Source organism: Oncorhynchus mykiss, chromosome 7 (assembly GCF_057628025.1).
Source record: "Oncorhynchus mykiss isolate SJ-2025 chromosome 7, ASM5762802v1, whole genome shotgun sequence".
Taxonomy (NCBI): Eukaryota; Metazoa; Chordata; class Actinopteri; order Salmoniformes; family Salmonidae; genus Oncorhynchus; species Oncorhynchus mykiss.
This window is the reverse complement of record NC_143028.1, coordinates 19,479,847-19,504,711: the sequence shown is the minus strand read 5'-3', so window position 1 is coordinate 19,504,711 and position 24,865 is coordinate 19,479,847. Positions and strand designations below refer to the sequence as shown.

General features: G+C 41.7%; 1 protein-coding gene across 1 annotated transcript; it reads left to right on the top strand.

The window, feature by feature from the left end:
* The first annotated feature begins 21,502 nt into the window (after positions 1-21,502).
* On the top strand, positions 21,503-23,558 carry LOC110527547 (gap junction alpha-8 protein-like). Its single transcript, XM_090242295.1, has one exon. It carries the CDS (start codon positions 22,243-22,245, stop codon positions 23,389-23,391), a length of 1,149 nt encoding a protein of 382 aa, XP_090098421.1. The 5' UTR covers positions 21,503-22,242; the 3' UTR covers positions 23,392-23,558.
* The last annotated feature ends 1,307 nt before the right edge of the window (positions 23,559-24,865 follow it).

Below are 24,865 nucleotides of genomic sequence, written 5' to 3'. Positions count from 1 at the left end.
GCCTGGTAATCTATTCTAGAGAGAGGAATATCTCAGGTCAGGAGGGGAAGTCAGATTGTATTAGAACACAATGGCAATTCTACATTGGCCACTAACTCCCATTTTGTCTCTGCTCCCTAAACCATACATAGACCCACACACACGCACACAGGAGTGCGCACACACACACACACACACACACACACACAAAGAGACTGAGAGAAAGAGAGGGGCACATGCAATCTATTTTCAAGTAACCAAATTACAACTTGATTTTCCATGACTTCCTGGGTTTTACTGATTGCTTTGCAAGGCATGTTTGGAATACCATTACAGCCTTATGGCTATAAGCAAGTACACACTTAGAAAGAAGGTTTCCAAAAGGGTTCTTCAGCTGTCCCCATAGGAGAACCCTTTTTGGTTCCAGGTGGAAGCCTTTTTGGAAAGGGTTTTACATGGAACCCAAAAGGGTTCTCCTATAATGACAGCCAAAGAAACCTTTTGGAACACATTTTTAAATAATCAGAATATAGGCTGCTTCTGGCATTGATATGGACAGCTGCAGTATTCCAACCGTTCAAATTCGACTGATCGCCTACAGCTCTGGCATGATTCAACGACAATTATTCCTTCTACAAAAACAAATGTGCCTTTCACAAAGGACCATGGAGAATTTTCAGGCAAGCACATGGTTGGTCTGAAAATTTCAGGTTCATGGCATCAACTGTCATGTCAGTCATTGTAGACCAATCAGCATGGCCAGAGGAGCTCAATCGTAACCACACAGAGAGCGTGTTTGTCTCCTGTGGGTGCTAGGCCTTTATTTACCCCTTCTTCTCCAACCTCAAATCAGAAAGAACAGCTTTGTGATGTTCAGACTTGTGACAAAACATCTGTCCGAGAGGGTACACATTTAGCCGGTTGTCTTGGTATCATGAGTTTTCCTGCTAGGTGATTGTCTCGTCTGGAGTTAGGTCCTGGCACCAGTGTCCACACAAATCTGGGGGAAGTTACACTACTTTAGACTTCCAATAACAAAGGTGTTGTTTTCCTGCTTAAATGTTGACCATTATGATAAAGGGAACGTACATTCCAAAATCAAAGTCGGTCCGATGTTTTCAGACATTTCAAAAGTGGTCTTATGTTGAGATAAGTATCTGTCCCAGGCCATCTGTGGAATGGAAAAGATAATCGCCACATAACTTCCAGATTTTAGTATGCGCTTATCATTTTCCATTTATTTGGAATTTGAGGCGTATACATGCAGCTGTACCTACACATTCCAGGGCATAGGACATAGACTCATCTCTAAACTAGACCACATTTAACGTCTGAAAACATCCAAGTTAGATTTTTGGAGTGAACTGCCCCTTTAATTTGAATGAATAGGCCTGTATCAGGAAGCTGTTTACAGCTTCTCAATCTTTACAGGTTTCTAAATCTTTTCATGTCCTAGTTCGGTTGGCCACTCAACACGCTTTGGGTTGGACCAATCACAGCTCTGTCAAGGAGCAGTAGATAATGCAGTGAGTGACCTGTGCCAGCAATAGGGGGATTTTGACCTTTTGGCCCCAGTTGAAGCAAATGGGAAACATCGAGGTTCCTCTTTCTGATGAAGTCGGTTGGCGTCAAAATGTTATGTGATACGCATTAGGTGATAATCATTAGACTACGGTGATAATCCTTTCACTCTCTGTCTCTTCCGCTGTTCTCGGTAATTCCCTCCCTCCCTCCCTCTACGGGGGATGGGGTTTGTAACTTTAAGTGGAACGTGTGAGCAGGCCTCTAGCACTTGTCATCAGCACCTCTCTGAATCCCGACACCTCTCATATCGCCTCTCTATATTGCTGGTCATGAGAATGAAGATAAAATGCCTTCCCTTTATTTAGCACTCTCTCACTCCAGCCAGCTTAGTTGAGAGCAATGCCAGGGCAACCGCCTGCCTGTGAGCCTGTCAGGAAGAGCCTTGCTTATGTCCCGATGAAAGTGGAAAGGGGAGAGAGAGGACATACTAATGTGGTGAGGATGGGTACACTGACTAGATTCAGCAACCTAATGTAACCGTTCAGAATACTTAAGTACATATTTCATCTAGGGGTGGGTCCAGACCTGGGTTCAAATAGTATTTGTTTTCCGCCCCAGTACATTCGCTGCACTTGACTGAGCTTGCCTAGTGGAATGAAACCAATAAAGTGTGCCAAAAGTGCAAACCCCGCCCAACTGGCACCTCCAAGCTTAATTAAATAATCAAAGTACCTGAAATGGGACAAGTCTGGATGGGATATGATGATTTATATAATGAAAACGAGTTAATATCCAGGTTTACACAATAGATTAAGCCAAAAGACTGAATGTATAGAAAATGAGAGGAGTTGTCCAACTGTCGCTAATCTTTGTCATTGTCAAATTCCAACTCAATCTCTTAAAGGGATGGTTCAACCAAATTCCAAAATGACATTGGTTTACTGTGGCATGAATCCAATGCCAGTCTCTGTCCTGATACAACATGTTTCATGTCCAAATCATACCAAAATGTCTACAATTGATTCTGTAGCTCAATTAAGGGCTGGATTCAATCCGTATCGCGGAAGACCTGTATTAACATTTTAAGGTAATCTTCTGAATGAGACGACAAATGCCGCGTTTACTGTGAATGCAGTCTCAGCGAACGCGGGAACATTGGACTAAAATTTCAATCGAGCAATAACGCGGATCTTCTGCTATACGTCTGCGGTACTGTTTGAATCTAGCCTTAGGTTTATGATTTGGACAATGTGAAAAAAATGTCCTAGTCCAATGTCCAATGTGTTGCCATTAAAGCATATGCTAAGTGGAATATATTATTATTATTATTATATGTAAAGTTTTCACATGATGTCAATATGTGACATGCATTTTAGATGTCTCATTCATAAGTGACATATTTGTTGGAAATTGGGTGCATTGTTCGTTTTGGCATAATTTTTGGGATTTAGTCTAGTCTTAGTCATTTTGTCATTTGAATAATGACTTAGTCTAGTTATTGTCAAAATGACGAAAAACAAAGGGCCGTTTTTGTCAACTAGATGCCCTTTCTTTTTAGTCACATCACATTTATATTGCCTCATTAAACCTATAGGACACATACATCACTGACTTCCATGTGCACAAACATACAGTGCCTTGCGAAAGTATTCGGCCCCCTTGAACTTTGCGACCTTTTGCCACATTTCAGGCTTCAAACATAAAGATATAAAACTGTATTTTTTGGTGAAGAATCAACAACAAGTGGGACACAATCATGAAGTGGAACGACATTTATTGGATATTTCAAACTTTTTTAACAAATCAAAAACTGAAAAATTGGGCGTGCAAAATTATTCAGCCCCTTTACTTTCAGTGCAGCAAACTCTCTCCAGAAGTTCTGTGAGGATCTCTGAATGATCCAATGTTGACCTAAATGACTAATGATGATAAATACAATCCACCTGTGTGTAATCTAGTCTCCGTATAAATGCACCTGCACTGTGATAGTCTCAGAGGTCCGTTAAAAGCGCAGAGAGCATCATGAAGAACAAGGAACACACCAGGCAGGTCCGAGATACTGTTGTGAAGAAGTTTAAAGCCGGATTTGGATACAAAAAGATTTCCCAAGCTTTAAACATCCCAAGGAGCACTGTGCAAGCGATAATATTGAAATGGAAGGAGTATCAGACCACTGCAAATCTACCAAGACCTGGCCGTCCCTCTAAACTTTCAGCTCATACAAGGAGAAGACTGATCAGAGATGCAGCCAAGAGGCCCATGATCACTCTGGATGAACTGCAGAGATCTACAGCTGAGGTGGGAGACTCTGTCCATAGGACAACAATCAGTCGTATATTGCACAAATCTGGCCTTTATGGAAGAGTGGCAAGAAGAAAGCCATTTCTTAAAGATATCCATAAAAAGTGTCGTTTAAAGTTTGCCACAAGCCACCTGGGAGACACACCAAACATGTGGAAGAAGGTGCTCTGGTCAGATGAAACCAAAATTGAACTTTTTGGCAACAATGCAAAACGTTATGTTTGGCGTAAAAGCAACACAGCTGAACACACCATCCCCACTGTCAAACATGGTGGTGGCAGCATCATGGTTTGGGCCTGCTTTTCTTCAGCAGGGACAGGGAAGATGGTTAAAATTGATGGGAAGATGGATGGAGCCAAATACAGGGCCATTCTGGAAGAAAACCTGATGGAGTCTGCAAAAGACCTGAGACTGGGACGGAGATTTGTCTTCCAACAAGACAATGATCCAAAACATAAAACAAAATCTACAATGGAATGGTTCAAAAATAAACATATCCAGGTGTTAGAATGGCCAAGTCAAAGTCCAGACCTGAATCCAATCGAGAATCTGTGGAAAGAATTGAAAACTGCTGTTCACAAATGCTCTCCATCCAACCTCACTGAGCTCGAGCTGTTTTGCAAGGAGGAATGGGAAAAAATGTCAGTCTCTCGATGTGCAAAACTGATAGAGACATACCCCAAGCGACTTACAGCTGTAATCGCAGCAAAAGGTGGCGCTACAAAGTATTAACTTAAGGGGGCTGAATAATTTTGCACGCCCAATTTTTCAGTTTTTGATTTGTTAAAAAAGTTTGAAATATCCAATAAATGTTGTTCCACTTCATGATTGTGTCCCACTTGTTGTTGATTCTTCACAAAAAAATACAGTTTTATATCTTTATGTTTGAAGCCTGAAATGTGGCAAAAGGTCGCAAAGTTCAAGGGGGCCGAATACTTTCGCAAGGCACTGTACATAGCCTTGTCAGAGAGAGAGACAGAGAGAAAAGCACAATCACCAGATGGTGCCGCAGAGTATTGGCAAAGTAATATGGGTTGCACCTCCATCACTCGGTGACATTTCCATCGTTATCAACGTTCCACAGATGCTGCAGCCGCATTGGTGTCCAAAAGTAGAACGGGAGCTAATGACTGTTTCGCCCAGTGATGTAGTGGAGTCACTAAACCTCAAGTCTGAATCGAGTCGGACGGTTTATAATTGGAGGTGGAGCGGAGTCTGTCTGCCCACGCTCATCGCTTGCTTTCCCGCAGCTCACCAGCTGATGTAGGCAGTGTGGCGTCCTTCCCACTGCAGAATAGAACTGCACAGCGCGTCGCGCTGCTATTATGACCTGTGCTTATCACTGTAAAGCTATCAATCTCTCCAAAACCTCTAGTTCAGTCCACTTAGCGGTCAGATTTTAGTCACAGAGATCATTTTGTCTTATCTCGTTTTAGTCAACTGAAATGTAATTATAGTTTGTTCTGGGCCTATTTAGTCAATTATAGTGTCGTCAAATGCCATTGAAATATAGGTGTTTGACTAATATTTTAGTCATTATTTTTATTGGCGAAATGAACACTGTTGTGCAATGCCAGCAGAATCATGTCGTTTGGCTTCACAATGGTTTAAAAAAAAAAAAAAGACATAGGTGTCTCTTTAGGAGGTTAATACTTTGACCATTAAAATCTCTGTTTCGAGCACAAAAAGAGACAAAAACAAAAAGCAAAGTAGACCCCTTGGTGTTCGCCTCCGTTTCCCCTGGTGGACCCGTGTCACCTCTCATTCTTTTCTTTAACCTCCCTGAACAATAGGGAGAAAGACAGCAGCTTTCCCTACTCAGCAAAAGGGTTCACTCTTATCGACTCCGCCCAACAAAAGTTCTGCTGATATTTCTTTCCCCGAACTGACATCTGAACCTGGTATTAAGAATAGAAAGAACAGAGAGAGAGCGAGAGACAGAGAGGGGAAAGCACTTTCTGCGATGGCGACCCGGCCCGGGAACGTTCTCACTGCAAGGAAAAGTGAATACCAGACACATTTTCAACTCAGTTTTCAATTTCACAGTACTTGCTCATCTCTGAATTACCTCATGCAAGATTTAAGTATGTGAAGTTGGAATGATTAGGAATTCTTCCAGTTTAAAATAAGAGTTTGACATTGAAATGAACATGAATTCAGATAGCATTCATTCTTCATTGATCTTTGGATGATTCTGAATTAGCAGTCTATCCAACCAACAAGACAAAATTGCTCATTGCAGTCCAAACCTTTGAAGTGTTCCTGAAAAGTGCATATAAGATGTCCTACGGTCACACACAATATCCACTATAGTGCCTTGAAACTATAGAAAAAATAGATTAGAAAACCATAGGCCTACAATGACTTTGTGACAACAATTTTATGTGTTGATATTCAGTGCCATTTCTCAGAAGCCCTTTAGCCGACCCAACTTTGATAGTTGTGGGAGGTTTTGAATGGATTGCAAGTGTCTGAGTAAAAAAATAAAAAATAATAGATTTTTGGTTTTGATGGAAAAATACTCCCGTCTGAACCGAAACGACTAAAACTAGGTAGAAAGTGGCTAAACGATTTAAAGAGATTGAACGGGATCTTAAGTACTTACAAATTTGTAACACGTTGTACGAATCGGAATTCCTAGCATATCATATGAATTGCAGGAAACAAATTGTTATTCATATAGAGTTGCTCTTTACGTGGTCCTTCACATGTGAGATATGTCAGAAAAAAATATATACAAAAAAAGAACAATTAGAAAGTTCTATGTGCACAAACACCTTTAAACTTGGTGCTACAAGGTACTATCTGCAATCCAATCACACATAGCTAATAATGATATGCAAGGTGAGGTCATGAAAGAGGGAGACATCACAAAACAGTTCTGAGGTCTGGGACTTGTTTACTCATCCAGAGCTAAGCTTTAGCAATGTTGCTAAAGCTAAGCTATAGCAATGTTCTCCATAGGATATGGTGTATTTGTCATTTTTAAACTATCCTTTTTATGTGTGAACATGTATTAATATATTTGATGATGCGATTAGAAAGAAGGGAAGGTGTTATTTTATCTAATCATTAAATGTCTGTACTTTTCTATTGAAATGTAAATGATTTTAAAGGACCCTCCCAGAGGAAATTGCCGCCACTATTTCAACGTAATTTCCTGTCCTAGAGAGAAAACGCACGTTAATGTTCCACCTCCGAAGAATGACGAAGGCTACTTATACTTATTTATGAATTGGGTGTGGGAATTTCAATGTGGAGTAAACATCAACAAATAGGGCACTGACAGCTGTCAGTGTAGCTAGCTAGCATGCTAACCTTATCTAGCTAGCTAATGTTATCTGTTGTTGCTGGTGTTTTTTTTACTACACTGTATTCAATAGATTAGACAGCTGGCTCTATGGCTGTTTCTGGAGCAGGATTTGTCATAAGCATTGATTTAGGGAAACCACTGGCCCATCTTTGACTTTGTCATCTATTGTTATCTCCAACGTTTTGTCAGCTTCCATAAATTGCGGCCGCAAATTCGTCATAGAAATAGTTACAATAAGATGAAGTGCCTGTAATATGGATAACTATTGAAAGATAGCTGATATGTGTTTTTCTACATTGTAATGGACTTGGTGCAACCCTTGGTAGGCAGGCTGCTGGCAGGCTTCTGCTGCGGTACAACAAAGCCTGTGCTCATGATTCTCACATGGGAAGTGAAATGATAGGCTACAATGACTTCCCACTGGGCACAGACGTCAGTTCAATGTCTAGTTTTGATTTATATTTGGTTGAGTTGTCAACTATTCTGAATTCAACGTGAATTCAATAAAAATGGTTTGGTCATTGGATTTAGGTTAAAGTTGACATAAAAAAAATGCCCTTACATTGATGACTTTTTGTAAATCCAATGAGTTTTCCACGTTGATTCAACGTCATCATATTGTTTTGGTGTTAGTTGAAATGACATGGAAACAACATTGATTCAACCAAATTTTGCCCAGTGGGTTTGCTCACGATCATGCACGCCACGAACGACAAGAAACTTTAAGTCCCTTGAACTTTCTTTCGTGCCTTTTCATTATCTGAATAAACACTTGTGGTTTCTAACGTTGCACCAATCAAAGCAGGGGAAGTGTAGTGAAGCAAAAGTACTACTACTGCTACTACCTACACATTACTGACTTTATTGTCCCCATGGGGAAATTTTGTTGCAGTGTCATGTACACGTTTAAAGTGGAATTTAAATACAAAACATCTTATTTAACTAGGCAAGTCAGTTAAGAACAAATTCTTATTTACAATGACAGCCTAGCAACAGTGGATTAACTGCCTTGTTCAGGGGCAGAACGACAGAGTTTTACCTTGTCAGCTCGGGGATTCGATCTAGCAACCTTTCAGTTACTGGCCCAATGCTGTAACCACTAGGCTACCTGCCACCCAAATTGACAACACAACTTTCATAACAGTTACATACTACATGCTGGCCTTACTGGGTCGATAGGAACATTAGCCCTAGCTATTTAGAAGGGCTATCACACCTGGCACAAATTATTGTCTAGTTCTGTTTTCCCTGCAGAGAGGGGCCCTATACCTGCGCCCAGCAGGGAGTAGTTCAAAGTCCGGGTACAGGGGGTGGCTTGGGTCTAAAATGATTTAGTTAGCCTTGCAGAGGGCCCTGACCTTAAAGATCTCATCCAGGCCTGTCTGTTTGACTCCAAGTACCTTGCATACTGTGGTGATAATCATTCTCAGCATATTTATTTGGCTGACAGTGGCATTGCCAAACCAACAAACAATCCAAAAGAAGTTGAAATACTCTCAATGAAAGATTTGCAAAACAGAGTCAGTATAGTACAGTCAACATTAAAAGTACAGTCTCTGTTGACTCTTTTTGTAGATCAGGTCTGTACATTTACTCCACTGAAGCGTATTGTCCAAGAGGACACCCAGATATTTGTATTCCTCTACAATCTCTATGTTCTGACCTCTGATAGATGTTGCCGACGTAGGTGTCTATGAAGTCTATGCACATCTCTTTGGTCTTGTTGGTATTGAGGACCAAGTGTGATTCCTCACACCACTCTACCAAGTCATTTAGGACTGGGCCATGGTGTTCCTCATCATCATGCAACAGGCTGATCAAGACAGTGTCATCAGCGAACTTAACGAGGTGTCTGTCAGGATGGGAACTATTACAACTATTAGTGTACAAGTTGTACAGGAGTGGGGACAAAACACATCCCCGAGGAGAGCCTGTGTTGGTGGTGCGTATGTCCGACATGTGGGGACCTATGTTGACCCGCTGTGACCGCTGGCTCAGGAAGTCCAACAGTCACAAAACCAGCCCCTCATCTAAGGAGAAGTCCCGAATGAGTCCCTGTGCCAGAATGTAAGGCTGGATTGTGTTGAAAGCAGAAGAAAAGTCAACAAACAAAACCCTGACATGGGATTTGGCACCCTCTAGATGTCTATAGACCATGATGAGGAGAGTAAGAATGGCATCATCAACTCCTCTGCTGGGCTGATAGGCAAACTGAAATGGGTCGAGGAGCTTCTAGGTGGCGCTGAGAACATGACAATTCACAATTTTCTCATGTCATTTCATTACTGAGGATGTCAAGGCAACAGTCATTCAGCACAGAGGGATTAGCTGCTTTAGGAATGGGTATAATTATTGAGTTTTTCCACATTACTGGCAAGTGTTGCTGGTCGAGTGAAGATTGGAAATGTCTGTAAAAATACCAGCCAATTGTTCAGCACAGTGCTTTACATTTGGCTGGTGTTTTTACAGACATTTTCTACTACTACTACTACTACTACAACATTCTGTAGGGTTGGGTCTCCTGGTCTAGATACCTGACTCTCAGTCATCCCTCTGCCTTGGCCTAATTTCACACTGCTTGGTGGGGCACCTCACCGTCTGACTGCACATAACATACATGCTAGACTCATAGAGTCATTCAGTTTCTACCGATTTACCCTGTTCAGTTTATTTGTCCACAAATAGGATTTATGAAATGGCAAAAGAACAAAACCTTGGTAGAGATTACAGATCTAGTTATAGATTTTTGAGTTTGAGGGAAATAAATGTACTAAGTTCCATTGTGATGTCTCTCAGGAAGCTAAATGTGAGTGCTAATGAGTATCATAACACAATCTTTTGAACTGTGGCCTTTTAACCTTTTAACAAGAAGTACAATAAGTTTTAGACAAAATTACAATTTCCAGGTACTTCCCTCTATCACGTTTCAAGGTAAGATCCAGATGCAGACAACGTCGAATTAACAACAGTTTATTAATCCAACAGGGGCAGGCAAAAGACAGGTCAAGAATAGGCAGAGGTCAGTAATCCAGATAGGTGGGGCAAAGGTACGGGACGGCAGGCAGGCTCAGGGCAGGCAGAAAAGGTCAAAACCAGGAAAACTAGAAAAACGGAACAATCAAGAGACAGGAACAGAGGGGAAAAACGCTGGTAGGCTTGAAGAAGAAAAAACTGGCAACAAATAGAGAACACAGGTATAAATACACAGGGGATAATGGGGAAGATGGGCGACACCTGGAGGGTGTGGAGACAATCACAAAGACAGATGAAACAGATCAGGGTGTGACACCTTCACATCCATTGACATCTTCAACTGTTACTTTTAGCCCAGATTTATTTTCTGTGAAATAAATCTAGAGTGTAGTGGGACATAAACCCTAATCTCTTGATACCCTATTTTTATGAAGAGCCCCCAGCACTGTTAAACCCTGGCGTGTGATAGCCACACCATGCAGGGCAGGGTTATCGTCTGACAAAGTGTGTCCCATCCACATGGGTGGTGCTGAGGGAAGCCTGTATCTGAAACCTGATAGAATCCTGGCCATGAGAGATGGGTGTGTTTGTGTGTGTACGCCTGAGAGAACGATTAAGCGTGTGCATGCGTGTGTGTGTGTGTCCAAACAGAACGGAATGGCCATTGCGTGCGCACAGACTGATAACATTGTGTTGCAGCAGCTGGCAAAAGGAACTTGGGGGTGAACTCATATCTGACTGGATGCTTTGGGTGGAACAAAAGCGCTGAGTTCTGATACTCCTTTAACTCACTTTCTTTCTTCACCCTTTCATCATCTCTACTTCCTTCTTACATGTATTCATTTATCTTTTCTTGTCTTTCTCATTGCTAAACACACAATTTCTTACTCTCCACCGCTCTCTCTTTCTCTTCACTATGACTGCAGCACCAATTCCACTCTTTCTCTTTCCTCCATTGTATGAGCCATGAGCCTATCTTTCCTCCCACTCGCCCTTCAGCCCCACACAGTCACAGAGGAAGCTTTGGATTCACTTCTGCTCAAAATGGAGGGAACAATCAATCACCCCTTTCCCCTTTCTTCTATGGCCTTATCCCTTAAGTAAGTGTGTGTGTGTGTGTGGTTATGGCTGTGTCCAACAGGGTGGGATCTATAGCCAACACTGGTTGTTAGGAAGCATGATTAGGGGTGAGATCATTGGTGACTATAGAACAGGGATAAGGTGTTGCCGTGCAGGCCTATTGTGATGTACAGGGATGCAGGCATTTGTGACATCTGTGATTTTGAGAGTGGTCATATTTCTCCAGGACCATTCCTGTGTGGGGTGTTTCCGTTTTGTTGTTTTTTAATTAAGGAATGAGCCTTTAACTAGTTTCAAATGCTGTGATACCACAATTATTAGACACAATAATATTTTGAAGTACACAGTACAATGAAGCTCAATTTCATTCAAATCAAGCAAGATAACTTCACTAACTTCGTCGTCATTGGTAATCAAGCCTACTACTGTTGTGTTGTCTGCAAACTTGATGATTGAGTTGGAGTGGGTGAACAGGGAGTACAGGAGGGGGCTGAGCACGCACCCTTGTGGAGCCCCAGACGAGGTGATGTTTTCTATCTTCACCACCTGAGGGCGGCCCACCAGGAAGTCCAGGACCCAGTTGCTCAGGGCGGGGTTCAGACCCAGGGCCTCGAGTAGGTATGTCCAAACTTTTGACCGGTACTGTTTATACTGTCGAAAAACGAGGCCAAGCACGGCTCCAACTCAATCATCAAGTTTGCAGACAACACAACAGTAGTAGGCTTGATTACCAATGACGACGAGACAGCCTACAGGGAGGAAGTGAGGGCTCTGGGAGTGTGGTGCCTGGAAATCAACCTCTCACTCAATGCCAACAAAACAAAGGAGATGATTGTGGACTTCAGGAAACACCCCCCTATCTGCATCGACGGGACCGCAGTGGAGAAGATGGAAAGCTTCAAGTTCCTCGGCATACACATCACTGACAAACTGAAATGCACCACCCACACAGATAATTTGGCTTGTCACCTAACACCCTCCCAATTTTTTACAGATTCACAATTGAAAACATCCTGTCAGGCTGTATCACTGCCTGGTACGGCAACTGCACTGCCCGCAACCGCAAAGCTCTCAAAGGGGGTGGTGTGGTCTGCCCAACGCATTACCGGGGGAAAACTACCCACGATCCAGGACATCTACAGCACCCGATGTCACAGGAAGGCCAAAAAGATTATCAAGGACATCAACCATCCGAGCCACTGCCTGTTCACCCAGCTATCATCCAGAAGGCTGCCTATACGCATAGACAAGGAATCACTGGCCACTTCTTCAGGATCGCTGTCCCTTCCACGGGACGGTTGAGCTAACGTAGGCTAATGCGATCAGCATGAGGTTGTAAGTAACAAGAACATTTCCCAGGACATAGACATATCTCATATTGGCAGAAAGCTTAAATTCTTGTTAATCTAAATGCACTGTTCAATTTACAGTAGCTATTACAGTGAAATAATACCATGCTATTGTCTGAGGCTAAAGTGACCAAAATCTAAATTGCACCTGGGCTGGAATAATACATTATGGCCTTTCTCTTGCTTTTGAATGGAGATCATCCGTTCACCTACTCTGCGTCTCACAAAGACACAGTGGTTGGAACAATAAATCTCAAATTCATCAGACCTAAGGACAGATTCCCACTGGTCTAATTGCTCGTGTTTCTTGGCCCAAGCAAGTCTCTTCTTATTATTGATGTCCTTTAGTAGTGGTTTCTTTGCAGCAATTCAACCATTAGGCCTGATTCTCGCAGTCTCCTCTGAACAGTTGATGTTGAAATGTGTCTGTTACTTGAAGTCTGTGAAGCATTTATTTGGGCTGCAATGTCTGGGGCTGGTAACTCTAATGAACTTATCCTCTGCAGCAGAGGTAACTCTGGGTCATCCTTTCCTGTGGCAGTCCTCATGAGAGCCAGTTTCATCATAGCATCATAATGGTGTTTTGCGACTGCACTTGAAGAAATGTTCAAAGTTCTTCAAATTTCCAGAATGACTGACCTTCATGTCTTAAAGTAAGGATGGACTGCCGTTTCTCTTTGCTTATTTGAGCTGTTCTTGATTTAATATGGACTTGGTCTTTACCAAATAGGGCTATCTTCTGTATACCACCCCTTCCAGGTAACTACCTCGTGAAGCTGGTTGAGAGAATGCCAAGCGTGTACGAAGCTGTCATCAAGACAAAGGGTGGCTACTTTGAAGAATCTGAAATATAAAATATATTTTGATTTGTTTAACACTTTTTTGGTTACTACATGATTCCATGTGTGTTATTTCATAGTTTTGATATCTTCAGTATTATTCTACAATGTAGAAAATAGTACAAATCCTTGAATGAGTAGATGTGTTCAAACTTTTGACTAGTACTGTGTCATGACTGTCCTGACCAGGTCAGGTTACAGGAGACCACAACCCTACAGATTATCTCTCAACCCCAATTCCTTTGTCCTGTTACTATGGAGAACCAGCCTCAGAACATTAAACATGAAATAAAGGGACTTTGGAACAATGGTTTCCGTCAGCCACAATGGTGGTCATGACGATAGATGGAATATGAAAATTAATGTAATTTTTGTTTTGTTATTAAAGGTTAATAGATGACGTTATTACGAAAACATTGTAACGGGAAGAGTTTTCCTAGTATATGTTTGATGTTTATACATTGTACATTGTATGGAAAATATCCAAATCAAAGAGAATGTTTTGGGGAAGATGAAATGTTAAGTTAAAATGTTAAAATTGGATTTGAATAAAATCTAGACCTTGCCTCATTAACTTGGTACGCCCAGAGAATGGCCCTAAAGGCGGTTACACCCACTTCTGACCCAAGGGTATAAAACCTGTGAGTATAGAATTTACAGGAGGACTACGTGACCCCAGCTGCAGCAAGGTCTAAAAAGTCAACAAACCCAGAACGCAACGCAAGTTTGAGGACAAAGAAATCCTTTTCTACTCAAGCTACAGATGAGTAGCTGTGTCTAAGCGGGTGAATTCAAGAGAACCACCTAGCCTCCAACTTCCATCGACTCGTGGTATCTAAAGGGCTTCATTCCTATGCTGTGAGCTCTGAGCTACAGAGCTGTCTGTCCTCAGAAGACCCCTTCCAGAGCAAAGGGTGAGGGAACACAGACTCCTAAGCCAAAAAGGACACTGACAGCGCGAGGACTCTCAGAGAGGTGCCCCGGAGTAGTGCGTCATCGAACAGCTGAAGGCCTACGCAGAGAATCCTCGGAGATCATCCCCACGTAATTACATCATTATATTCTGACCCATAAGAGCGGCAGTTTGGGGCAAGGCTAGGGTTAGAATAGCATAGCTGACAAATTCACCCAAATGTATATTTCTCTTGTGTACTTTCTTTTTCTCTCTCTTTTGAAATCCTCATTGTGGGTAACACGCGCCATACCAAGTTATAATCAATAGCCTACAATGTGTTTTGTCTATGTGTATCTTTTATCATCATTTTAGCTTTTTAGTTTAAATATTCAACTAAGATTGGAGTGGTACGAACTCATTGGTGAGACCCGGGTCCGTGCAGATTCACGGACTATACGGCGTTCAGAAAGAGATTGGTAGAGGCAACTGGTTAATTAGCGGCTGTTGTAAAATCCATATTCTGATATTCTTTGAGTTCATTTGGGAAATAGAAACTCAATAAAAACGAGTTTTCCCATGGTGCCCCAGGTTAATGAGTTAATAATCGCTCGATTCGGTTAATCACACAATTAGAAACTTTAATAATTCGATGAACAACAGTCGTCACATTAACTAATACAACGTCACGACAACTGTCTATGTGCACATTTAGTTTGACTGCATTCCATGACATCAAATAACATCAACAACAACAAACAAATCACACATTCAAGTTTGGTTGAGAGGGTGAGACCACAGTTTATTACACATACAAAGCATCATTGCTGCCCTGGCTTAGTCCCACTCCAACTATAACATCGCTTTTCCACTGTAAGGCAGCAAAGAGGGACCATCCCTCTATCCCCCAGTGTAAGTGAGCTGAATCAGATAAATCCTTCTTATTGTGGCTGGTATCTCTGGTATGCACAAAGAACATAGAAGAGAGCGTCCCGCCTGGGTATCATCAAAAGACTGATCCTGGAATAGAGATTAATGGGATTATGGCAGGAAAACGAGATGAGGGGAATCAATGTGGGACTGGGACGTTCACTAACTGACAGACAGAGAGACCCACTGTGCAGCACCCAAAGATCAAGGAGAATACTTATAGCCATATTATTACAGTGCAAGAAATAGCTAAGAACTAACCTTAGTGCTTTGGGTATTGGGTACTGCTAAGTAAATTCATGCAGGTGGGATATCCTAAGAGAGAGACACTAGTCTGATGTTGTTATGCCTGTTTAAATGGCTGCACAGTCCTATTTCCATATAGGGTGCAATGGAAGCCAGACCCACTCGCACTAGCATGCTTCCCCTCCAAATAACTACTACATGCTAGCGTGAGAGTCCCCTCTGGCCTTCATTTCCCCTAATGCCTTGCATCCTCTCTATCCCAAATCATCGCATCGTTCTGGGATCGTCAGCTAAATCGCACCCCCCAAGAGCAGGAAACGTGTGGCGCGACGGCGTGTAGGCAGATAAGCATAAGATAACTTTGTTGGCGGGATAGTCCTCCGCTTTGCGACGAGTAGGTGCTTCATTGGCACAATCTGGGCTCACGCCTCAGCGCCCTTGCTCAATAGAGCCCGCATGCCCCATCATGACATCATGCTTTTGTGCAAAATCCCTGCGCCATTCACAGCCCTGCTTTCGGCTTAGGTCGTTAGCACTGGCAATATCAACAAGTAGTGCCATTAACAGACAAGTACAGCGCGGAGAACTAGCCCCGTTAGCCTACATCTGTCTCTGTACCTGGATATCCTTTCAAATTCACTTTAAGGAAAGTAAGGGGAAAACTGGTTAATGATGCACAAGATGTAGGGACAACAATGTAAAAGCTGTATAAAAAAAATGGCAACTTAATTTTGTTCCTGATTAACCAAACCACACGGTCAGAACTAGCAGGCATCCTTGACCCACTATTGTCTGGTCTGACTCTTCCCTCTAGTGCTATGACCTCCATGACCCCAGCCTCAATGTGCTGAAGGGCATCACTACTGCTGGCTGTCCTGTGTTCTCACACAACCGATTTTTTTAGACTTGATATGTTTTGAAATACAGCATTATACTTTTTCTTCTGTAATATCGTATAGTTGGACCCGTTATATAGTCACTCAAAGACTCTAACCCATGCTTTCCACCTCCGGTCAATCATCAAACACTTCAGATAAAATGGGATATAATGAAGAGCTTATTTCCGAAACGCACCAATTATTTACATTCGTGGGGGGGGTTTTTTAATCAGAAATTATTGCTTATGGGTACCTTCATGTGGATGTAAAATATAACTAATTCTTAGATTTAAAATATATATATTTTAGATGTGCATGAAAATATGTTTGTTTTGCAAAACGCTATACAGTCATATCCTGTATATTTGTCTGTGATATGTGGTTGTCTCACTCAGCTTTTTTCAGATGAATGCATTTACTGTAAGTCACTCTGGATAAGAGCATCTGCTAAACTACAAAAATGTCAAATGTAAATGTTTTAAATACAGATCTCATATTACTGTATTGAATAATATTATTCATATATTCATATTGATGTCACAAATGTATCATTTGTGCAGTTCTTTATAAAATAGTTTTGTTATTTGTTACATTTGACTGTGTAAAACCTAGCAGTACTACTTATTTCTCTGAGGGGCGTATATACAGCATTTTGCAAAAAAACATGATTATTTGTCAATCTGAAATGAAACCATCATGTGACATATTGTAAACCTATACTGTACATGTTTATCATTGAACAACCCCATGCCATGATTATATAGTGAAAAAAACACATCTCTTTCCTAATTTCTTTAAACAATTAAAGCTTATTTACCAACATTTCTGATATATAGCGTTTTGGAATGAAACTTCCTATCTAGGGGGATGATGGAACTTTTTGGGGGCATATTGCAATCCATGGAACTGATACTTACAGCTATGGCAAAGAAAATTTGCAGTATTCTACTTAAAAACAAGTGGGTCATCAGCAAGCCCCCTCATACGCGAGGGCCCACTGTCGCACTTCAGCCAATGAGAGACAGAAGGTATCATCTGCAGATTGCTTTCTCATTGGATGAAAGGTACGTCCTGTTGTGGATCCAATAGAAATCGGCAGAGAGGATGTGGTTTGTGAATTATGACCCTGAGGACAAGCCCTGTTGAAACCGGTTTTAGTAACACTTTAGTAACACCCTTTTTTTCAATTTTTGCCTAAATATAACTGCCTGTAGCTCAGGCCCTGAAGCAAGGATATGCATATTCTTAGCTTATACACTAACTTTCACACATCTAGATGGCCGGGCGGGGTGGGTGTGGAGCCAGAGACAGCAGGGGTTCAAACTGTAGAACCCAGTTCCTACATTTGAATATAAAAATGGATTTTATCAAACAAAACTATGCTACATTCTATCTCTGGGACCCTCAGGATGACAAATCAGAGCAAGATTACTGAATGCAAGTACATTATTGACCTCTGAAGGTCAAACCAGTAAACACTTTTTGTTGTTGGGCACTCTCCTCTAACTGCACTCTCCGCATGGTCTTTTTTCACTGTAATAGCTACTGTAAATTGGACAGTGCAGTTAGATTAACAATAATTTAAGCTTTCTGCACATATAAGACCATATAAGACTATGTCCAGGAAAGTTTGCTGTTACTTACAACTGTCATGCTAATCACAATAGCGCACGTTAGCTCAACTGTCCCGTAAAAAGGTTAAGGCATGGAGTTACAGTGGGGCAAAAAAGTATTTAGTCAGCCACCAATTGTGCAAGTTCTCCCACTTAAAAAGATGAGAGAGGCCTGTAATTTTCATCATAGGTACACTTCCAACTATGACAGACAAAATGAGAAGAAAGAAAATCGAAAAAAAATCACATTGTAGGATTTTGAATGAATTTATTGGCAAATTATGGTGGAAAATAAGTATTTGGTCAATAACAAAAGTTGATCTCAATACTTTGTTATATACCCTTTGTTGGCAATGACAGAGGTCAAATGTTTTCTGTAAGTCTTCACAAGTTTTTCACACACTGTTGCTGGTATTTTGGCCCATTCCTCCATGCAGATCTCCTCTAGAGCAGTGATGTTTTGGGGCTGTTGCTGGGCAACACGGACTTTCAACTCCATCCAAAGATTTTCTATGGGGTTGAGATCTGGAGACTGGCTAGGCCACTCCAGGACCTTGAAATGCTTCTTACGAAGCCACTCCTTCGTTGCCCGGGCGGTGTGTTTTGGATCATTGTCATACTGAAAGACCCAGCCACGTTTCATCTTCAATGCCCTTGCTGATGGAAGGAGGTTTTCACTCAAAATCTCACAATACATGGCCCCATTCATTCTTTCCTTTACACGGATCAGTCGTCCTGGTCCCTTTGCAGAAAAACAGCCCCAAAGCATGATGTTTCCACCCCCATGCTTCACAGTAGGTATGGTGTTCTTCGGATGCAACTCAGCATTCTTGGTCCTCCAAACACGACGAGTTGAGTTTTTACCAAAATGTTATATTTTGGTTTCATCTGACCATATGACATTCTCCCAATCTTCTTCTGGATCATCCAAATGCTCTCTAGAAAACTTCAGACGGGCCTGGACATGTACTGGTTTAAGCAGGGCGACACGTCTGGCACTGCAGGATTTGAGTCCCTGGCGGCGTAGTGTGTTACTGATGGTAGGCTTTGTTACTTTGGTCCCAGCTCTCTGCAGGTCATTCACTAGGTCCCCCCCGTGTGGTTCTGGGATTTTTGCTCACCGTTCTTGTGATCATTTTGACCCCACGGGGTGAGATCTTGCGTGGAGCCCCAGATCGAGGGAGATTATCAGTGGTCTTGTATGTCTTCCATTTCCTAATAATTGCTCCCACAGTTGATTTCTTCAAACCAAGCTGCTTACCTATTGCAGATTCAGTCTTCCCAGCCTGGTGCAGGTCTACAATTTTGTTTCTGGTGTCCTTTGACAGCTCTTTGGTCTTGGCCATAGTGGAGTTTGGAGTGTGACTGTTTGAGGTTGTGGACAGGTGTCTTTTATACTGATAACAAGTTCAAACAGGTGCCATTAATACAGGTAACGAGTGGAGGACAGAGGAGCCTCTTAAAGAAGAAGTCACAGGTCAGTGAGAGCCAGAAATCTTGCTTGTTTGTACGTGACCAAATACTTATTTTCCACCATAATTTGCAAATAAATTCATAAAGAATCCTACAGAATGATTTTCTCATTTTGTCTGTCATAGTTGAAGTGTACCTATGATGAAAATTACAGGCCTCTCTCATCTTTTTAAGTGGGAGAACTTGCACAATTGGCGGCTGACTAAATACTTTTTTGCCCCACTGTATGTGTTATTACTTCTTTCTATGTGTCAATTTTTCAACTGTTTCAAAATGACTGATATTAGCATCCTGTTCATTATAAGACGATACTAACACATTATAAATAGTTCAAAGGTACTTATTACAAGGCTTATGCATTATGATGCACTCCTATGCATTATACCCCTGCACACCAAAGTGTTAACCCCATATCTAACACATTAGGTAGGCCACACGTACAATCTTATGACTTATTTTTTGTTTGAGTACGACTAAACACGGCAGACAATAACATCAGATAATGTGGTAGTTTGTGTACATTTAAACACTGGGGCCATGCTAAATATACAAATAAAATAAAGATGCAATAAAAAATAATTAATAGACAAATACAATAATAGCAATACAGAAATATTGGTTGCATTCTTTGGCGCAGAATACATTTGCAATAACATGGTAATAACGGAAATAGGTAATTTCGCGCTTTCCAGCTCTGATACCATTTTACTACATTACATAGTAACTGTATTTGGGTAATAAACCATGGTCGTGTGAGGTTAACACCTCTACAGGATCGGTGGTTCCCCGCGGGACGGTTGAGCTAACGTAGGCTAATACGATTATCATGAGGTTGTAAGTAACAAGAACATTTCCCAGGACATAGACATATCGGATATTGGCAGAAAGCTTAAATTCCTGTTAATCTAACTGCGCTGTCCAATTTACAGTAGCTATTACAGTGAAATAATTCCATGCTATTGCTTGAGGAGAGTGCACAGTTAGGAACTTGAAAAGTGATTAATAAACCAATTAGGCACATTTGGGCAGTCTTGATTCAAAATGTGGAACTGAAATGCAAATGGTTCATTGTCTAAAACTTTGCACATACACTGCTGCCAAAATCTAAATTGCTCATGGGCTGGAATAATACATCATGGCCTTTCTCTTGCATTTAAAAATTGATTGTACAAAAAAAGTAGAACAAAGTTTTGTTTTTTTCTTTGTATTATTTTTTACCAGATCTAACGTGCTATATTCTCCTACAGTCATTTCACATTTCCAAATAGTTCAAAGTGTTTCCTTTCAAATGGTATCAAGAATATTAATATCCTTGCTTCAGGTCCTGAGCTACATGCAGTTAGATTTGGGTATGTCATTTTAGACAAAAATGTGCACATTTCTACCGAGATATCTGTACATCTGAAATAGCTGCGGTAAAGTTCCTTGTTGTCTTTGAGGGACAGTTTTAGCCATTGAGTGTACGATCTTGATGAACATCCATATACACAGATGTAGTGGAAATGGTTGGAAGACAAATAGCAAATAAATGAACATTAGCAAATAAAAGTATTTTGTCTCTTTATAAAATTTGGTCTGCTTACAGTTTCCTGGGAACATCATAAGATAAACTGTTTAGACGGTAGAAGAATACCGTTGTCATAGTACATGTTTCCCACATCTCAGTTTGCATTTCTGTGGGTCACAGCTGACCAAACCAACACCGTACCTTTTTGACATAGTAAAATCCAAGAACAAAATTGGAAAAGCTTTATACCTGGATGCTAAAGTGTTACCAATATTTATTTTGATTATGAGCAAACCAAAGTCCTGTTTTGTTTTGCTAAAATGTTAGATCATACATTCCTAGGCATTTATAAAAGCCCACAGAAACAAGGATGACCTGACCTTACAATCAAAATGTAAACTTTCTCCCCCCAAAAATCACACACATTTCAGAACAGTGTACAGTATATTATTTGTTGCTGATTACAGTACATTCCACATGAAATGTCTAATTCATCCAATAAACAATCTACATCAGTTGATATATCTCTCTGTCTAACCAAGTCAGTAAACAGCTTTATTGTCGGTAGCAACCTCATTAGGATGTGCCTTGCCTGTCCTCCTTCCCCTCCCTAATATACAACCATTCAATAGGACACACCATGTATATTGTACACTACATGAGTTGGTATCATTCCCAACTGCGGTGTCCCATACGTTCCCGTTTGTGTTGGGTGATCCCATTGTTTTCTGCGTCACCACACATCGCCCGGCGAATAAAGGCTGTCTGGCTCCCAGCTTAAATATTGCAGCAAACTAAAAACCAACCATCAGACTCAATTCATTCACTTCTGCTCAGTGGTGCGACAAGGACTAGGGGCCTTAGGTGGGAAAGAGAGAGGAAAAAAGTTCACTTCACACCATTGGGTGCCAAGAGAAGGGGAACACAACTACACTGGAGCTCTCACTGTGGCAAGTTGCCCATTTGTTAACTTTCACCAATATTATATTAGTGTTTCTGGAATAATCTATCCTGGGATTGATTATTTATATAGAGTTTAGAGAGTTAAGGTGTTTATTGCTATGGTGTTTGTAGCTAAAATGTGCTTTTGGACTGTTGGTTTTAGTCATTTGGGGTGAGGCAAAGAGGCATGCAGAGATTTTGTGTTTGCGCTCTCTGGATTTGACAAAGAGTGAGTGAGTGGCTCATCATTGCTGTAGCTAGCTATAAAGAACATTTTTGGTTGTTATATGGGGGTCGACAAAGGAGAGTTGTAGATGCAACACAAGGATTCTTTGTCGTCAGATTGATTTATAACTTGCTTTTCTCTTCTCCAAACCTCAATATGTAGCGCTGATTGTTGATCATGGGTGACTGGAGCTTCTTGGGAAACATATTAGAGGAAGTAAATGAACACTCAACGGTGATTGGGAGGGTGTGGCTCACAGTGCTCTTCATCTTCCGGATCCTCATCCTGGGCACAGCCGCTGAGTTTGTGTGGGGCGACGAGCAGTCGGATTACGTGTGCAACACCCAGCAGCCCGGTTGCGAGAACGTGTGCTACGACGAGGCTTTCCCCATCTCGCACATCCGTCTGTGGGTTCTCCAGATCATCTTTGTGTCTACACCCTCGCTGGTGTACGTGGGCCACGCTGTGCACTATGTCCACATGGAGGAGAAGCGCAAGGAGCGCGAGGAGGCTGAGTTGAACCGCCAGCAGGAGCTGTGTGAGGAGAGGTTGCCGCTCGCGCCTGACCAGGGCAGTGTGCGCACCACCAAGGAGACCAGCACCAAGGGCAGCAAGAAGTTCAGGCTAGAGGGCACCCTGCTGAGGACCTACATCTGCCACATCATCTTCAAGACGCTATTCGAGGTGGGATTCGTGGTGGGCCAGTACTTCCTGTACGGCTTCCGCATCCTGCCGCTGTACCAGTGCAGCCGCTGGCCCTGCCCCAACACCGTGGACTGCTTCGTGTCGCGCCCCACCGAGAAGACTGTCTTCATCATCTTCATGTTGGCCGTGGCATGCGTCTCGCTCTTCCTCAACTTTGTGGAGATCAGCCACCTGGGCCTGAAGAAGATCCGCTTTGTGTTCCGCAAGCCGCCGCCCCAGACCCAGGGCGGACAAGACGGCGAAGACCAGAGCCCCCCTGAGGAAAAGAGCCTGCACTCCATGGCCGTGTCGTCCATCCAGAAGGCCAAGGGCTACCGGCAGCTGGAGGAGGACAAGCCCGCATCGCACTTCTTCCCCTTAACAGAGGTGGGCATGGAGGCAGGCAGGCTGCCCGTACCTTACCAGATGGAAAGTGAGAACGTCTCTAAAGTGTACGACGAGTCTTTGCCTTCCTACATCCAGACCACTGGGGCGGAGGTGAGGGTCCTACCGGAAAGCGGCGAGGACGAGGGCCCCGCGGAACCCGACATTGAGGCTACCGACACGATAGCAGACACCAGACCACTCAGCAGTTTAAGCAAAGCCAGCAGCAGGGCAAGGTCAGATGATTTGACAGTATGAACGTGAAATCAATGTGAAAAAGCATGGGAGCAAAGCCTCACAGAGCCTTAACTCTCGCTGTGAGGGAAGTTAACATCAGCTTGTTATTCAGTAAAAAGAGTTTAAAATGCTGTGCAATGTGCAAGGAGCCCTTAGTTTTCAAAGAAAGATAAACCTGTATTTTATAAGACAGCATTTTTTGTACTGTTTTTATCAATCTATTTAAAAAGGTAACAGAAAGAAAAAAGGTCATTTTCAGCATGATTTGTATCGTACAAGAGGAGGTTATTATTTAACACAAATGTGCTGTTTTTTAATTCACATATTTTCTATCAAGAGTTTTAACCAAAAATGATCAAACGCTTCCGATGTTTACATTTTTTGACTAGCCATTTAGCTTGATGTTAAATGTTATATTTCTATTGAACAAGTTATTTTTGCAGTACTGTCAGGGTTACACTTGAGCGTGTGTGTATGTATTACAATCATTTCACCTCATCTACTCAAACATATACAACTCATTTATTTCACCTAATAGACCTACAGTATGTGTGCAAGCTGTGTAATGTCCATTAGATTTATTTATTTTTTTATCTGTGAGGTGAAACATCACATTCTCGTAGAATTGCCAACAACATAAAAAAAAGAAAAAAGAAAGGACTACTGGTTAAATGCAAATTGACATCAATCTTGGCATTTACGTTTTTAATCCACAACATGTATCGAATAACCTTGATAAACGTATTTCATTGATAACTATGGGAACCATGGAAGCTACCGAGGGCCAAATACTTTCTTCCGCCATGATGATAAAGATCTTGCCCTATCAGCACAAAGTATTGTTGAACAAGAGAGAAACAAATAAATAACTCATATTCACAAAACAGGACTTCCTTGACAAAGTTTGAAAGAAAACAACTTTTTTGATTCCATCTCATGAAATGTAGCAACCATAAGCAGTGTAGCCAAAGTGCTCAGTTCACAATGTATATTTCAAAACTAGAATGAGGGCCTCGCAATGAATTAATTTACACAGTGGTCAACACACTAACGTCTATCATGTCGGTCAGGTGTCGACACAGATCAACCAAGAGTCATATTGTCAGGCAATATGCCATCTTGCTTTACCGATGTTCATATGTACAAATATATGATGAAGAGGTATTTCAATTGTATTGGTTATCCAGTTGATTGATTTGTGCCACAAATGAAAACTATACATATCAGAAACCCATTGACACTAATTCTGCTAACTGGACAGTGGCAGAACCTAAATGCTGAAGTGAAACAATTTACGGGCCTTCAAATCAACCTTGCTTTTGAACTATGGAAACATTTATTACTGTAAGTGCCTTAAAGATATACTTTCTGATACTTGTCTTCAGTCTGTCTGAGCCCTTCTATATTGTGACGTTGAAACATCATATTGTGAAATTGAAGGTGGAATTGTGTGTCTAAATGGAATGTCTGTAATGTTTTTTATGAGCGTGTTAGT

Coding starts and splice junctions, on each gene's coding strand:
- LOC110527547 (XM_090242295.1), top strand. CDS start 22,243: ATGGGTGACTGGAGCTTCTTGGGAAACATATTAGAGGAAGTAAATGAA.